Genomic DNA, 15,045 nt, shown 5'->3' with positions numbered 1-15,045 from the left:
CATAAAATTGAGCGTGTAGCTGATGAATATCCCCAGACAAGTGTATATTGTTCCACAACCTTTGTGTTTTCTCTTGAGGGAAAAAGATTTCTAACAGTGGCAACTGAATGGGATCACACTGCATTTTGATGAAGCAGAAGGTTAATTATTTGACCTAGAACCTAAGTTTCTGGGGTGTCGGTTTTAAGTCAGAAAGCATTGGCAAAATAAATAAAGCAGTAGGAAAAAGAGAAGAAAAAGAAACAAAACAAAACATGTTTGTTTGTCCATCAGAGCCCTGGTGGTGCTGTGGTTAATGTGCTTGGTTACTAACCAGAAGGTTGACAATTCAAACCCACCAGCCACTCCACATAGGGAAAGCTCTCTGTCCTTTAGGGTTGCTGTGAGTTGGAACTGACTGACCTGCACCCATTTTAACCCTTGGAAAATTCAGCCTAGTCCCACGTCCTGCAGCTGGAGGGATAGTAGGCTTGTCGTCTTTGCATTCAGAGCTTTTGTAAGGCTGCTGCTACCACCTCACTGTCTGTGAGTCCTCCTCTGCCTCTGCATCAGTTGTTGTTATGTGCCGTGGAGTCGGTTCCGACTCATAGCGACCCTGTACAGGGTTTCTGAGGCTGTGAATCTTTATGGGAGTAGAAAGCCTCATCTTTCTCCTACAGAATAGCTGGTAGTTTCGAACTGCTGACCCTGAGGCTCACAGCCCGAATGGTAACCGCTATGCTACCAGAGCTCCTCATCAGTAGTGTGCTGCTATTGTCACCTTTATTTGTATTAGCATTCCAGATTCATGGTAAATGAATCAAATAAACCAAAATTTGTTTGAGTCACAAATTGTGAACTATACATGTGCAATGATTTCCTGAGAAAACTGGAAGCAGAATGCAAACACATTGAATGAACTTGAATGGATTTTTAGAGTTGGCCTGCTTTTTTGTTTCCCCCTAATCATTTTAAAACTCTTAATTCGAATAAATTGTTTGTATAGTGTTTTGTTTTGTTTTCGGTTTTTTTTTCCTTCTTCTCTTTTTTTTATCTTCAGATAAGAAATACATGGTTTGACAGCAGGGAATAAAAACATGAATGATAATGTTGGTAATGCCCAGGAAAAGGCTCTTGCTGCTGCTGCTGCTGCTCACAGGCGTTAGAATGGCTACTTGGCTTGTTTATTTCAGGCTGCTGATAGTGGATAAAAGGAGCTGGTTTATTGCCAGCACATGACTTAGTTGCCAAATGGAGTGTTTAGTACTTGTTACTTTTGATTTATATCTCAGGTTCTTCCCATTAACAGTCTACTGGTGATAACCTACTTGGCTTTTTATGTGGTAATTTTGAAACAGCTACTTGACAACTTTTGGCATATCACAGAGTTTAATACTGACTAAAGAAATGAGTAGAGAGTTCTGGTGTGACGCTGTAGGATAAGCACTGGAGTGCTATCCAAAAGGTCAGTGGTTCAAACCCACCAGACTCTCCTTGGAAGCCTTATTTAGGATCACTATGAGTCAGAACCAATTGGATAGCACTTAACAACAACAGAGGGGATAAGTGAATGACCACACAATATTTTGTGTAGATTGCGAGGCCAATAAACGTTTGTTTAGTGAATTAATGAACACATAAGACCTATACATTTTTCTAATTCGTTCTACCAAGTTTAGGTGTATGAACTTGAGACTGGAAGTAAAAGGAATAGAAGCAGCAGTGCATGTGCAACTGGAACTGTGGAATAAGCACTGAACTTCTAGTCACATCGTTGGTCGTTCAACCCACCAGTCCCTCTTGAAAACCCTGTACAGGGTTGCTATGTTTTGGAACCAATTCGATAGTACTTAACATCAGCAAAAGCAGTATGTGTCTGAAGTGAAGTCACAAACAAGTACTTAGCATATCCAACTGCTGACGGAAAGATTGGAGGTTTGCAGTGCCTCCAAAGAAAGGCCTGATCATCTCCTTTTACAAAATCGCCATTGGGAACATGGCCACGGAGGGCGAGAGCTGAGAGTGAAGCATCCAGTTGATATGAAGGGAGGAGATATGCACAAGGGTGCTCAAACTTGCAGATTGTGCCCATTGGACTGAACTTCAATGGCTGGATGTTCAGAATCCAACTAGAGGAAGAAAAAGAGGGGGAAAAATATTTTTTAAGGAAAATAAATGTAAATCGCTACAATCCGATGCACTTGACGTATACTTACAGTTGTAGTAGCTTAAAATACCAACCAAGAGGGAAAGAATCTTTACAGCAAGGATCATTCCCATCCCCTCTGTACACTGGGTTGATAGGGATAGGCATCTTAGGCACTGGCTACCTAAAATGGGGTTGGCGGGGCTGTAAAGGCATAAAGTGAGTGTCTTACACGTTTTCAAGAGGGAGTTTAAATTCAGAGTGTCCGGGGGAAGGTTGAATCCCCAATGAGTGATTTTCATCTTGCCTAGACAGGTATGGTGAAAGGAGATGGAGACAAGACTCTCATGATTCAATAGTGAGTAATTGTTTCTATGACAAATTGCGATTGTCATAACTGTAAAGGTAGAAGTTTTGTAGCAAAAAGAGGTGAGTGGTCAGTCTTACAGTCCTGGAGTGGAGGAACCTGGGACTATCAAGGGAGAAGAGCCAGAGTGGAATGTGGGACCCTACCCAGAGAAGCGGCAACACTGCACATGGAGGCAGAGCTGCTGACATGGAGAGACAGAGCTGCTGAGGACTCTAGACTCATGGAGAGAGAGGGAATGTGTGCTAGTGGACGGAGGGCTGGCTTGTAGTGCCTTACTTCTGGCTGTTTGAATGATTATATATTCCTGAAGGCTTTGGTGCACATCTAAAAAAAAACCAAAAACATAGAATAGAAGCAAATACTGTTGAATGCTGAAGCATGCAGGGGATTGTAATCATTGCAGTGAAATGAATACAATGGTAATCATTGCAATGAAATGGATATGATAGGATGAGTGTAAAACTGATGTTCCCCCATGTAAACTATCACTCAATTCACAATAAAAACTTAAAGAAAAAAATCACCATTGAAAATTCTACAGAGCACAGCTCTCTTCTGACACATGTGGGGTTGTGATGAGACAGAATCCATGAGAAGATAAGACAGTTGTTGTAGGTTTTTAATGTGTCTTAAAGAGTTTGCATTTATATGGTGGGGAATATTATGCTTATCTGCATTACCATTTAGATACAATCTGAATTAAATGGAAAAGGAAGTTTTCATGAAAATATTTTACATTCTAAGTGAAAGTGTAACCTTATCACCCTGACAATTATGATAATCTCAGGGTTTGTTTTTTTTTGTCTTCTCTGTTTTTAAAATCCACTTTAGGTATCTTGTCCCTGAATATGTAATGAAATATGCATTAAACATGTGGATTTTTATTTTCAGATTGAAAACTTACAAGAGCAACTTAGGGATAAAGACAAACAACTGACCAATCTGAAAGACAGAGTGAAGTCCTTACAGACGGATTCCAGTAATACAGATACTGCGCTGGCAACGCTAGAGGAAGCTCTGTCAGAAAAGGTGAGCCTGGACCACAAAATGGGGTGGCCGGGACTTAGGGGAACACTGTTTGGAGTTGATGATGCAAATGTGTCCATTGTGCTTGTTCTTTTCTTCAAACTCTCTGCACCCCCCCCCCCCCAATACCAGCTGGACCTCTCTCACTCCCATGCTGACCCTTTTCATACAGTAGCCAGGGATGCCTTTTTTGAAATGCACTTCTGGCCACTTCACCCTTAGCCCCACTAAAATGCTTCACTTCAGTAGTTTTGCTTGTTTATCTTATTGTCAGGTGCAGTGGAGTCATTCCCAACTCACAGCAACACTGTGTATAACAAAACGCAACACCGCCCAACCCTGTGCTATCTGCACACAGTCCATTGTTGCAGCCACTATGTCTGTGCATTTCATTGAGGGCCTTTCTCTTTGTCACCATGCTCTTAGGATGAGTCAACGCTGAAGTTCTTACCTGCCTCCTTATCTGTGTCCATCCTTCTTGCATACCTTCCTATATTCAAAGCTTCGTACTCCCTCCCTCTTCCTTGTTCTCTCTGCTCTTGCTATGCTGACCTTTTAGATTTCCAAACACACTGTTTTTCCTTTTGCCTCTGTGCTTCGAGCCTGTCAGATGAGATGCTATGTGGGAGAAAAAGGCTTTCTAATCTTGAGAAGATTTAAAGTCTCGGCAACCCTATGCACTGGGTCACTATGAGCTGGAATGGACTCTAAGGCACTAACAATAACAGGCCCTTTGCAAATATTGTTGCCCAGTTTACAATGAATGCCCTTTACTCTCTGGGGGTTTAACTATTCTTTGGATATATCAGCTTCCCAAGAACACTGTATTGCACAATTAAATTGATTAGACTGCCTGGATTCAGAGCCTGGCTTTGATACTACTTTGAGCAAGTTGCTTAAGCTCTTAGTTTCTGTGTTTCTTCATTTGCAAAATAGGGATAATAACAATGTCTACACCCATAACTTATTTTGAGAAGAAAATGCATTAACATATAAATAGTATTAGAACAGTAAGTTCTAAATAATTCATAATTGTTGTTGCAATTGTTACTATTACTATTATTTATCAATTATTTCCTCAAGGAAACCTTCTAAACAAAGCCCCACCCTGCCCATTATATGGTACCATGAATACAGTGAGCTTCTCAGAGCTCTTGCTGTAATCTCAATTGTCCAGCTATCTCGGTTTAAGTGATTAACGGGTCCTCTTTGCTAAACTCCCTGCTTCTCAGAACTGGGCCCTACTTGCCTTAACCCACCTTTCCCCCCAGTGGCTCTCACAACTCTTGTACTCGGATGTGCTCCAGAGTATGAATGGGCCAACTCCACCATGTGACAGGTGCTGATGTAGGCATCAGGGATCCCGTAGAGAAGAAAATTGATGAAAATCCTGGCTATCATGGGGCTTCGATTCTAATGGGCATGGGAGAGTGTATGAGTTTCCTAGGGCTGCTATAACAAATTACCATAAAATATGTGGCTTAAAAAACAGAACTCTATTGTTACACTGTTCAGAACACTAGAAGTCTGGAATACAGATCTTCAGTAGGTCCACTCCCTTCAAAATCTCTTTAAGAGGATCCTTCCTATGCCTTTCTGCTTCTGGTGGTGGTGGTGGTGTTAGTGGTTATGTGCCGTGGAGTCAGTTCCAATTCATAGCAACACTTTACAAGGTTTTCTGAGGCTGTAAATCCTTACAGGAGCAGAAAGCCTCATCTCTGTCCTGCAGAACTGCTGGTAGTTTTGAGCTGCCGACTGTGAGCCTAGCAGCCCGACTCATAACCACTACACTACCAGAGCTGCTTCAGCTTCTGGTAACCCCAGTCTTTCCTTGACTGGTAACAGCGTAAACCTGTCTCTGCTTCTGTCTTCACATGACCCACTTCCTTCCCTGCCCCTTTCTCCCTGATTTCTCTTTTTATAAGGATTCCCATCATATTGGATTAGGGCCCACCCTACTCTAATATGACCTCATATGAATTTTACTAGTTATACCTGCAAAGATCCTATTTCAAAATTAGGTCACATTTACTGATACCTGAATTAGGACTTAAACAAAACCTTTTTAGGGACAAAATTCAACACATCAATCGGTGGGCAGACAGTGAATAAATGAGTATGAGGGATGCCAGAGAACAATCCCCAAATTCATCTACTTCCATCAAATCGATTCTAACTGATAGCCACCCTATGGATGAGAGTAGAACTGCTCCCTAGGATTTCTGAGGTTCTAAATCTTTATAGGACCAGACAGCCTTATTTTTTTCCCCAAGGAGCTGCTGGTGCCTTTGAACTAGTGACCTTGTGGTTAGCAGCCCAATACATAACCTATTACACCACCTGGGCACCTTCTGAGGAGAATACTTTTATGAAAGAGCCGGAAGCAGATAGTTACACAGAATTTCCCAGGTGAAATGTTAGGTAAGGACCTTGTTGAGACGTAGCATTTAAAGAATGAGGAAAATAAAATGAGGTGTGTACCCTAAGCATTCTGGAGTAAGAATATTCCTGACAGAGGGGAGGGTAAGTGCAAAGTTAGGGGTGCAGATTTTGTACTTAAAGATAAAGATATTGTTGGAAAACAGGGTGGGGCTTAATGACAGATTAGGGAGAAGTGTGGGGCAGACATCCACTAGCAATAACAAGGAATACTGGATGAGGCAGGTTCAAGGAATGATCCCAGAACTCTGAACTACATATAAAGGAATATTTAGAAGGTTCAAAGGCTTACTTCTAGTGGGATTTGTAGCAGAAACAAGAAAGGTGGTGTTTTCTGATCTGTGGCTGCCAGTGGGTCCCAGAGTGGCCATCTTGGGTATGACAAAACCGGTGAAGGATCAGAGGAGCACTCCCACTGCAGAGGTCTGACTGACCCTTAGAGATAAAAGGATGGGCATTATTTTTCTTTTTTCTGTTCATTGGTCTCATGCTGCCTGTGCACCTCCACTCTGGTGACTGCAGCTGGTGCCTAAGCAAGTGGACACCCCATCACTCCCATAGGGTTCTATAACCACACACATGGATCTGTTCAGCAAAGACCACTGTGTGCAGAATCTAAGAAGGGGGAGGAAACTGCTTAAAACTAAAGGGTTTCCTAGAATGGCTCGAGTTGGACCTGAGTTGTTTCTCACTAGAAGAAAGTCCTCAATGGGACTGTGAGGAGAATAAGAGACAGACTAAAAAGGAAACAGGCAGAAAATTAAATCCTGAGTTATGTCATAAGGAGCAACAGTAACATCTTGAAATTTCTCAGATGGCCTTGAAGGCAAGAAGCCAAGAGAGGGGCGTTAAAATCATATTCATATTTTGCAACAGGTTTTTTTTTTTTTGTGTGTGTGTGTGTGTGTGATTATAGATGATATTGTTATTGTTGTTGTTGTTAGGTGCCGTCGAGTTGCAACTGACTCATAGCGACCTTATGCACAGCAGAACAAAACACTGCCCAATCCTGGGCTGACCTCACTATTGTTGCCATGCTTGAGCGCATTGATGCAGCCACTTTGTCAATCCATCTTGCTGAAGGTCTTCCTCTTTTTCTCTGACCCTCCACCTTACCAAACATGATATCCTTCTTCAGCAACTGGTCCCTCCTGACAATATATGCGAAGTATGAGAGATGAAGTTTGGCCATCCTGGCCTCCAAGGAGCACTCTGGCTGCCATTCTTCCAAAATGGATTTATTGGTTCTTTTGGGAGTCCATGGCACTTTCAATATTCTCCTCCAACACCATAACTCAAAAGCATCGATTCTTCTATGGTCTTCCTTATTCACTGTCCAGCTTTTGCATGCATATAAGGTTATTGAAAACACTGTGGCTTGGGTCAGGTGCACCTTAGTCCTCAAGCTGACATCTTTGCTCTTCAACACTTAAAAAAGGTCTTGTGAAGCAGATTTGCCTAATGCAAATCATGACTTATCGTCTTATCTCTTGACTGCTGCTTCCATGATTATAGACTAGAGTATCCAATATGGTTTATTTATTTATATATTTTTTTGCTGTTGTGGTTTTATTTTTTGTTCTTTGATCCCCCTTTTACTTTCAGGGAGCTCTTTCTTTCCATCCATTACCCACCATCCAGGCAAGAACCAACACCAACTGCTATATACCACATAAACAACCAATACCTGCTACAGTTACTCTGAGTTGAGTAATAAGAAAAGTTGAAAAGAGAAGTCCATATTCTGATCGCTTTTACCAGGAGGCAATCAGAAAGCTTAATAATACATCAACATACATCTGCCTCATTTTTGAAGACACATCTAATTGCTGAAAATGCCCAAGAAACAACAAAAGATACCACCACAAGTCCAGAAACAAGATAGAGTAGCTGAGACAAATGAGTTGGAGGTAGACCTAGACTTCCCAGTGGAAGGAAGGCAGGCTTTGGAACTGCCAGAAAAGGGATTCAGGAGCATGATTGAGGTGCATCCAAATGCTCCACAGAGTATTTGAGAAAAATAAGGAAGAAGTCAAGAAATCACAACAGGAACAACCAAATATGATAGATGCAGCATTGGAAACAATTCAAAACTTGCAAAAAGAGGTCCAGATGATTAATAATAAAATATCAGAAATGGACAATACACTGAAAGGGCAAAGGAGTAGAATTGAAGAGATGGAACCAGAAACAGTGAGCTGGGAGACAAATCTCTCAATACTGCTAAGATAGAAGAGCAAGCAGACAAAAGGATTTTTTTAATCTGAAAAAAGTCTAAGATTTATGTGGGACAACATAAAGAAGAATAACTTGAAAACTATTGGAATTACAGAAAAGGAAGAAACAGAAGACCACAGAGGAAATAGTTGAAGAGCTGCTCAAAAAAAAAAAGTTTCTCTAACATCCTGAAAATGAAAAGATAAGCATTCAAGAAGCTCAGTGAACCCCAGAAAGGATAGACCCCAAAATAAAATCATCAAGACATACAATAATCAAGCTCTTCAGAATCAAAGATAAAGAGAGAATCCTGAAAGCAGCTAGGGAAAAGAGAAGTGTTACTTACAAAGGCAAACAAATCAAATAAAGCTCTGATTACTCAGTAGAAACCATGCAGGCAAGAAGGCAATGGGGAGACATATATAAAACCCTGAAAAAAAAGAAAGAAAAAAAACAACAAAAAAACTGCCAACCAAGAATCGCCTACCCAGCAAAGCTATCAATCACATATAATGATGCAATGAAAACATTCCAGGATAAACAGAAGGTAAGGGACTTTGTCAAACCTAACCCAGAACTTGAAAACATTCTAATGAGAGTTCTTTGAACTGAGAACCAAATAACCAGAGATTAATGTGTGAAAACACCACCCAGAGAACTCAATCGACAGAAAGAAGTGTCCAGAACAGAACAAAACTACAAAATCAAATTCAGACAATCTGGGAGGTCAGTCTATGATCAAAACAATTACAATGTGAAAGTAGGTAAAAGTATAGGAACAGAGATCCTGGTGATGAGTAGGTCAGATAGACTGAAGGATAAAATAGGCTGTTTTAAATGGAAGAAAAGGTTAATAGAATATAGGGTAACCTCAAAGCAATTTAATACTTAACAACATAACAAGAAAATGAAAATCCAAGAACATGGAAACGTTAAAATGATAAAGAAACTGACAAGAAAGAACACACAAAAAAACCCCGTGAACTCAACACAGGAATTCATGCAGAACAAAGAAACCAGCAGCACCACACACACAAAAAAACAAATAAAAGATAAACATTTTGTTGTCATAAAAGATAAACAGGATTTGACTTTTCCTCTGAATGGGCTAGGAAACTTTCTGGAAGGTTCTGTTCTGACTTAAATGTAAAAGGATTACATAGAATTAAGCAATGGTTAAATTAATTAAATTTATCAGGCAAATAGGTCAATTTAATGCTTACTAACTTTTAGAATGATTTCTAACTCATTTAGTTCAGGCTAAACCCATGCATTCATCCTCTGGAATTCTACTGTAGTTTTCAAACCATGCTGAATACTGCAATAAGCTGTGCTTTGCTCACAAAGAGCCATGGATTTGAATAACTTTCATATGCTAATTACCTCCTTGTTCTGAACACCTCCAGAGCCCAAGAACAGTGCAGTGAACATGTGTTCTTTAGGAATGGGAGGGAGAGTGCATTTTTTATTGGACATGTAATGCATCAACACAGGTTTTAAAGCCACTTTAATTCAAACTCAACTTGAAACAAAGAAAATAGATCTCCGCTTTTTCAAGTGTATGATTAGACATCATGTTCCTTGTCTTATTTTTTTGTCATTTTGTTCCTGCAGGATTTGTCTACACAGGCCAGGGTTGATGGAGTGTTTCCTTCTGGATATTGGACTGAGCCAACAGCATCCTCTCCTAAACTCCCCATTAATACAATCACCCCCATGCCTAGGGTAATAAGGTGAAGCACAAGGAACCTTTAGGTCCCATCCCAACTTTACCATTGGGTTGCTTTGGAAACTTACTCTCCCTCCCAGGATCTCTGTTTTCCCATTTGTTAAATTGGGGAGAGTAGCTGAAACGGCCTGCAATTCCTTCAACCAGATTACCTGAAAGTTGGCTTCTTTAATGACTCCTTCAGAATCTTCAGGAAATGTCTTTTGAAAATTAAAATGGTTACATCCCATTCTATACCTCCAAATAAGAACCTTAGATGTTGTTGCCCCAGACCTGCTTATCACAAGCATGTTTGAATTCACTGTTGCAGCTACTCTGCAAATCCCTTTCAACAAGGCTCGTCCTCATCCTTCCTGGCCCTCTCCTTCACTACTCATGATGCCCTCCTCTAGCAACTGATCCCTTCTGATGACATATCCATGTTCTGTGGCGATCCACAATGTTTTCATTGGCTAGCTTTTGGAAGTAGAGCACTGGGCCTTTCTTCCTAGTTTACCTTAATCTGAAAAATCTGCCAAAGCCTCCATTGTGGGTGACCCTACCGGAATTTGAAATACTGGTGGCATAGCTTCTGGCATCATGGCAATGCACAAGTCACCACAGTATGACAAGCTGAAACAAAAGCTGTGGGAGCTGCATTTCAGCTAGCTCCCGCAGTGACTGTATGCACACTCCACCTGCTCTACACTAAGAACAAAGAAGAGCTAGATTCCTAGGGCTACATGCGCATTATATTTCTATTAAAATGATAACATTGAAATTTTAGGATTAAATAACAAGATGATAAGATACATTTGAAGGCTTAAATTAGAAGAATAGATAAAGTGACTTTTTGAGGCAAGGTGTATTATTGCTTTTCACCTTTCAAGGATTTATTTCCAAAGCTCTCAAATAAAATTATGTTTGCCAAATTTTGAGTGGGGGCATACTGGCACAAAGATGACTAATGATTTCGCATGGTATTAACACATTTTAAAGTGATAAGGTATCAGTTCATTTCTACCTCTTGATTTCTTCCTTAAAATTCACACAAGTCAATATATACCATATAATTTTCCATGTTATGGTTTCTAGGCAGAACTTTTATCTTTTTATTTTCTTGGTTCTATTAAGATTTTATTTATTCTAGTTTAAATCCTAAAGTCAGTCCCAAATCTGAAACTGCTCCCTCTATTTAAGTATTTCCTTTGAGGCAAATGAGGTGTCTGGGAACGAAAGTTGAGGTCTGAGAAAGTCTAGCCACCTTGGTTTTCTGCTCTGTTGGGCCAAGCACTTCTCCTCTCTGGGCCTCGCTTCCTTTTCTTAACATGCCAGAACATGGATGAATCTTGGAAACATTATGCTAAGTGAAGTAAATCAATCACAGAAGGACAAATATTGTACGATCACACTAATACCAAGTACATAGAATAGGTAACTATAGAGAGATCAGAGTTTAATGGTGGTTGCCAGGGGCAGGAGGGAGGGGAATGAGGTGCATTACTTTTGAGGAAGTACTGAGTTTTTGTTTCTGGGTATGGAAAATATGGCAAAGGATATTGATAGTGGTTGCAACATGTTTGATGTAATTGATCTCACTGAATGTGAAGAATATTGAACTGGTAAGTGTGGTACTTTCTGTATTTTCACAATAACAAAAACAATGATGTAACTTCAGGGAAAACCAGCCACTGGAAAAGAACATCATGGCTAGTGAAGTAGAGGGAAATCAGAAATAAGGAAAATGCTAAATGAGATAGATTGGCACAAGAGTCAGAACAGTGAACTCAGGCATAACAATGATGGTGAAGACAGGCAAGCCCAGGCACCATTTTTCTCTGTGACACTCAAGGTTGCCATGAGTTGGGGCTGACTCAATGGCTGCTAGCAGCAATAGCCTACATCCTCTTTTGCAGCTAACTTGACTAGGAAGTATTTGCTGGTCTGAAATCCCAGACACGTGAAATCTAAGTTGTACCAAAGGTAAAGAGTTGAGAACTTTAGATACCTGGAAGAGCCAGTCACGGTACACAAATGAGAGGGGTGTAAGTTTGGTGTAATACAGTAGGGACTACTGGCGACTATGGCAAGCTGGGGAGTCCCTGACCTGTCTAAAAGCATTCAGATTTTCACAAAACCTGATGCTCAGGCCAAACAAAATACCTCTGTGGGCTGGCTTTGGCCCATGAACCATTAGTTGTTACCCATATTTGCATCTGAGTATTAGTTTTTCACAGCATTGGAGAATAAAAGCAAACACAGAGTAATTTATTTGAAGGAAATTAGCAAAAGCTTTCCAGAATGTTAGTGTACTTACAAAGCCCAGATAAGAGTGTTGGATAGGAATTGGCAAGATTCTGTATCATGGGACAAAGAATAGTATATTTCTTTTAAGTAGTTATTCCAGGGGGTATTAAGCTTTAGTGTGTATCCAAATAATCTTATCACCTAGAGAGAGCTTCATGAAATACAGTTTCCTGGGTCCCATTTCCTAGAGATCACACTTCAGTTGCTCTGCTGTGTAGCCCGGGCTTTGTGATTTTTAACAAGCCCACCCAGTGATTCTGATGCATGTGGTTAGAACACCACACTTTGAGAAGCAGTCAATTTCTTCTCTTGTATTTTAAAGATAGGAAATGAGCTCAATGAGATGAAATGACTTGCCCAGAAATGGAAATTTTGTACACACATAGCACCATTCTCCAGTACTAAGTCCAGGCAGACATCATTAATCAATTGTGGCACTTGCTAACTTCTCATCGAAGCACTCTAGGAAGTTACTTCTACTCTTTCCAAGTTGGCCCTTGTTTGGAACTTTGTTGCCTCCTCTGGACTACTTCAAGGCCGTTCACTCATGAGTGATGGTATTGGACGAAAATTCAAACCTCTTGAGCTTTGTGCTTTTGACAATACCACAGTCGTCTTTAAATGACCTTTTCATCACACAGTTCCATTTTTGTCCACATTCAATGAAGCAGGTTCTCTGAAACAAGACATAGTATAAAAAAGAAAATGATTTATTAGAAATTGCAAACTCATAAGTCCATTTAATGATCTACTGCCTTTTATCTGACGAGTGGAACCCGTTAGGCAGTATTCACCATTTCACTTGGATTATGACTTCCCAGGGAGCATGTTATCCTTTCTAATTTCCAGGAATGGATTTAAACATTAGGAATGAGCAAAACAATAATGCTGCTCAGTAAGTGAAGATTGAGTATGACTTAGTTCTGGGATTGACACACAGAAGCTCCAGCGTCGGAACCCAGGGAATTTATAAAGCTGGTCTCGACAAGCCTTGCTGTAGCCACATAGCAGATAAGCATTTGAGAAAGCCAGATAGCAGAGCTGGAGACCACTGTAGTTCAGCTCCCGCCCGGTGATAAAGCACAAATAGATTAGACCGGTACAGAGTCAGAGGAGTGCATGAGGGACACTTGCCAATGCAAATAAGTCTAAAACAAGAACACATTGTTGGAATTTCTGCAAGTTAGTTGTTAATCAAGGAGATCATGGCATATTAGGGCCTTTTAACACATGTTTCTGACATCTGGCCCTGTGCGGCTGACAGTTAAATTAGTTTTCTGATTGACGGAGAAGTATGCTATAGTATTGAACCATCAATAACACTTAAAAGCATCATGGTGCTTGCTGATTTTTTTGTCATCAATGCCCATTTGATAGTACAAGTGCTCAGAACAAATCAACCTGCTTTCCCGATGACTCCAACAACTTGGGGATGTTACCATGCGTGTCTTGTTGTATTGCTGCCCACTTGGAGGCAAGATGGCCAATAATTAGAGCTTTTATTTCTTTCATCTAAGGAGTCCTGCTGGTTCATGGGTTTAGCATTTGGCTGATAACTCAGAGATTGGTGGTTCAACCCCACCCTTTGGCTCTGTGTGAAAATTACCTGTAGAAAATTACCTGTAGAAAACACTGTGGGGCATGTCTGCTCTGTCACTATGAGTAGTAATCAACTCAGTGGTACCCCAAAATATTCCTTTCTTTAGCCATGTAAATGATCTGTGGGGTGCCTGAGATTTTGCCCAGGTCTGGGATAGAAAGTGCAATCCAATGTGGTGCTTCTTTCTGGGAAGCTAAGCTGGGAGGAAGGATGGATGTGTATGTAAGGAGACCATGGAGGGTGCTGAGTGGGAATAAATGCCACACGACCTGGCTGGAGGCCTTCCTGGGACAGTCTCCAAATACTGCGGTGACATGGTCAATTTGAGACTTTAGGAATGGCCCTCTACTGCAGTAGAAGTGATGGAGTGGAGAGGGCTGGGTGGCCAATCAGCGAAACTTTTTACAGTGAATTTAGGCAAGAGGCAGGGAGGGTACAGCTGCTAAAATAGTTAAAATCTTTTCAAGGTTTGCCATCCCATGCCATTTGGCCATTCCCTTCTTTTGTAGATCACAGTGTCTTCTGCTCCCCTTCCCACAGATAGAGTAAAATAATATCATAACTGGAATCAAGGAGAAACAAACACAGGCAGTTTTAAGAATCATATCTTCATCACTGTCCTCCCTGCCCCCGCCAACCATTATAATGATATACTTCATTTAAAGTATCTTTAAATGATTACAAAAGAGTAATAGTACACTTTTTTCCTCCCCTTGAAAGCACTAGATACATAAATCATTGTTATTGGAGTAGAATGGTTGCTTCCTTAGGGAATCTTAAATCTCATTCTCTAGTGTGTAAAATAACTTACCTCTGTATTAGGGACTGTTTTTTATTTATTTATTTTTTTATTAGGCATAGTCTTATACTGTGTACTTATCAGCAAATAAAACATAAATTCAGGATCATTAGGTGCAATCAGAGTCCTGGTATAGCACTATAAGATAAGCACTAACTGCTAAGTGCATCTTCGGTGGCTCAAACCTACTAGGTACTCCTTGGAAATGCTATGTAGGGTTGCTATGAGTTGGAATTGACTCAGTGTCACTTAACGACAACAATAGCAAAAGGATGAATTGCTACACCATTATTTTTTAATATGGCCAACCAAAATGAGCTTCAGAGATGTGTTGAAACTAATTTCAGAAATCTAATTCAAGATTTACCCTAATGGGATTTTCCCTTAAAATTTCAAAAAAGAATGTTGTGATTGTGATATCCGCACCAGGTGTTACCCAGTCGCTTCTTCCTCA

General features: G+C 40.5%; 1 protein-coding gene across 1 annotated transcript in view; it reads left to right on the top strand.

The window, feature by feature from the left end:
* ERC2 (ELKS/RAB6-interacting/CAST family member 2) overlaps positions 1-15,045 on the top strand; it is a 1,669,968-nt gene that overhangs the window by 793,034 nt on the left and 861,889 nt on the right. Inside the window, exon 8 of the mRNA XM_006862059.1 lies at positions 3,387-3,524. Coding sequence (XP_006862121.1) covers positions 3,387-3,524 — 138 coding nt within the window. The remainder of the gene's footprint in view (positions 1-3,386; positions 3,525-15,045) is intronic.

Source organism: Chrysochloris asiatica, unplaced genomic scaffold, assembly GCF_000296735.1.
Source record: "Chrysochloris asiatica unplaced genomic scaffold, ChrAsi1.0 scaffold00046, whole genome shotgun sequence".
Lineage (NCBI taxonomy): Eukaryota > Metazoa > Chordata > Mammalia > Afrosoricida > Chrysochloridae > Chrysochloris > Chrysochloris asiatica.
The sequence above is the reverse complement of the archived record's forward strand: the minus strand, read 5'-3'. Positions and strand labels throughout refer to the sequence as shown.